This window comes from Passer montanus, unplaced genomic scaffold, assembly GCF_014805655.1.
Source record: "Passer montanus isolate IOZ18808 unplaced genomic scaffold, ASM1480565v1 scaffold1793, whole genome shotgun sequence".
In the NCBI taxonomy this organism is placed as follows: Eukaryota; Metazoa; Chordata; class Aves; order Passeriformes; family Passeridae; genus Passer; species Passer montanus.
In genome coordinates, this window is record NW_024365304.1 from 1,531 (window position 1) to 4,540 (window position 3,010).

Consider the following 3,010-nt stretch of genomic DNA (forward strand, 5'->3'; position numbering starts at 1 on the left):
GCCGTTCCTGCCTGGCTGTTTGTGGGTCAGTGAGCAGCTCTGGTGAGTGCCAGGGCTCAGCGTGTTCACACAGAGCTATCAGCCACTGCCAGACAGTGACACAGCCCAGAATAGATCACACAGCACAGCCAAAGGAAAGGTAAACCAAAATAGAGATAAAGCTGTTGTTTCATTCAATCAATTCAATCAGTGAAAATCCAAATGTTTGTGGCAGGTTTGCAGTGTGATTATTGTTCTTTTGCATTCACTGCCTCTACAAAGGGTAAATGACTTTGCTACTGACAATAATTTAATTCCAAGAGCTGTTTTAATTAAATGGAAATATAAATTCATTTACCTCATCTTAATATTAAAGAGTTTGAAATGCATATTCTTATTGTCTAAGCTGAACTTTTCTACAATCTATACTACCTGGAGAGTTGCAATGAAAATGTATTGAACTTGTTTTCTCTAAAGATATTGTGAACTCCAGCATTCGTTACAGTTTCTACCTCATGCAAAGCTTGCACATCACCCAGGAGAGAATCCTAAGCAGTGTCTTTTCCAGCCGGGGATTGCTGAAAATCAAAATAAAGGAATGAACACCTGGATAAGCATGTTGAATTAAGTAACCAAGTAATATCACATGATATTGGTGCTTCATGGAATAAATGAGAGTCAAGATCAAAAATATGAAGTTGATGCTGTACATTATGAAGAGGGAGAGGATAGATTTCATGGCTCTGATGTGGGCATCCATGCTGAGGTCCTTCATGGAGTTTCTCTGCATCTTGCACTTGTGCCTCCAGAGAGAAAAGAGAAGGCAAACAGCAGAAAAGATGACTGCCATGAATGAAGTGGTATATAAAAATCCAGTGAGAATATAAAGAGGGAAAAAATCTTCCTCTATTACGACAGTTGCTTTCCAAAACCTTTCTTGGCAGGTGAAATTGAGATTTTTACAGGCAGCTTTATCAACAGTGTTGTAGACAAGAATTCCAATAATCAGGGAGAAGATCACTGACCCCAACAGAAGCCATGGCACCATCCGGTCAATTTTTATTTTCAGGTAGATGAAGAGCCTGTTCCTGAAATTGGCAATTTTTATGCAGTAGAAACCACAAAGACAGGCAGAAAACAACAAATGGGAACAATTAAAATAGCCATAAGCACTTTCAATTAATTGAAGCATAGGATATACCAGAAGGCAGTAGGGGTAAATTTCTGAGAGAAAAACATAGATCCATGAGAAGCACAAATACCAAAACCTGGAGAATCCCAGCAGCAGCAAGATCTTCTCATTAGAGTTGAGGTTTTTCTTTTTGACCCAGGCAATGCAAAGCACACAAACGATGAAAGCATTTATCCACATGCCAGCAAAAACCTCCACGGTGAGTGGAGAGTGTTTTGATTTTGAGACTGATCCTTGTTTGATCAGTGTCAGGCTTCAGGATCTGGGTTCTTCTGTCCCTTCTTTACCTATGATGATCCTGCAGAAACCTGCCTTTGCTCAGGGTAGAATGGACAAGGGACTCTGTGTCCTTTTTAATCTGAGAGTCTGGGTGCTGCAATGTTCAGCCCAGATGTTGGAAAAGTGGAGTTTATTTTGATGCTTCACAGGCATTGAAACCCATGTTTGCATTACTAATGGCATGGCTTCAAGAGTAAGTGATGAGCCCCATAGTGGAGCAGGTGATGGGAGCCAAGAAAATAAAGCTGCTACTCCTTACGAGTTTAATTTGGATCATATGGTAGAAAAGGGTGAAAATCGTGACATGTCCCTGTACCAGGGTTCCGATCTCATCTGCTTAGGAAAGTGAAGGCTTTTCTAGATAGCACCATGCTGAGTTCCCCTCACCCTGTGGTGCCCTAAAGCTTCCATATAAATTTAGAGTGTGAAAGCTGTGAGGATTTTCCTGGGCAAGTTGTGTTATGCTTTGTAGGACACGGACTGCCCATGCACTTTGGGGTAGTACAGGACCTGTCACATTTGGCCTTGCACTCCAGGACCACAGTAACCAAGGAGATCTCCTGTGATGCTGTGGTGGAAGCAGGAAAAATGAAACTGCAACCTAGAGCTCTATGGCTAGAGGAAATGAACCACCAGGATTTTCTCTCTTCCAAATGATGATAGCCATGTTTTCTGTGGGATATAAGATCCAGCAGAATGTTACAAGAATATTCATATCACATCCTCTTAATTGCATTAGTTTTGGCAATCATAAAGTCTGGTGCATGTGACCCAGAGCAGCTTTTCATAGCGTGCCAGCCCTGGGCAGCCATTGCCATTGACTTGTGACATCTCTCATGTGTCAGCTTCTCCAGGCTGGGCACATCCTGCAGCTGTGGCCATGGGCTGTGCAGGGTGGCTGTGCTGATGGACAGCCTGTCCCCTGCAGTGCCAGCTGAGTGGGGCTGGTGCACAGGACAGGGATTCTGTGCTGGCTGTCACATTGTCAGGGGTTTCACAGAACTGGAAGAAGGGATCGGCAGTGTGGTTCCCTGTGGCTGTTGTGTTTTGAGTGGTAATATCTGTAAGGTGCTGTGTTTACCTGCTGAGTCTTTTGGAATGTAAGGTTGTGAGTGATGATTGTTGCAGTGCATATAGGAAACAAGAAGCATCTTCCAGGGTTTTCCTGTGAAAGGGATCAGGACTTTCAGGTTAAAGGATGTAATTCAAGAGCAGCAGCAGTGGAAGAAGGGACATGTACCTATTCTGTCCTTTCAATGCCTTTCACATGGGAGATATGTCTAGCAGAGCTTCTTAGGGCCTTCCTCTGGACCGGAGCTGCTGGTAGAAGTGATCAATATCAATTAAGGTTAAGTTTTTAAATGCTGGCACTATTTTATATTTCACCAGTTGTGATGGGTTGACCTCAGTGCGAAACCAGAACTCCTGTTAGCTGGGGATTTCACTGAGGCAGAGTGCACTGGGAAAAGCCAATCCCATCTCCAGGTGAGGCCAGCAGAGCAGTCCCAGAGAGATGAAAGGGCATGGGTGAAGCTCAGCTTAATTTCTGATTATGGCAAA

The 3,010-nt window shown here is 43.5% G+C and overlaps 1 protein-coding gene across 1 annotated transcript; it reads right to left on the reverse strand.

Annotated features, from left to right (window-relative positions):
* Window positions 1-487: 487 nt before the first annotated feature.
* LOC120500209 (taste receptor type 2 member 7-like) lies at window positions 488-1,404 on the reverse strand (the record flags this gene model as incomplete). Its single annotated transcript, XM_039704716.1, has 1 exon — window positions 488-1,404. A coding segment is annotated over one exon (917 nt), but the record flags the coding sequence as incomplete, so codon positions are not given.
* Window positions 1,405-3,010: the final 1,606 nt, after the last annotated feature.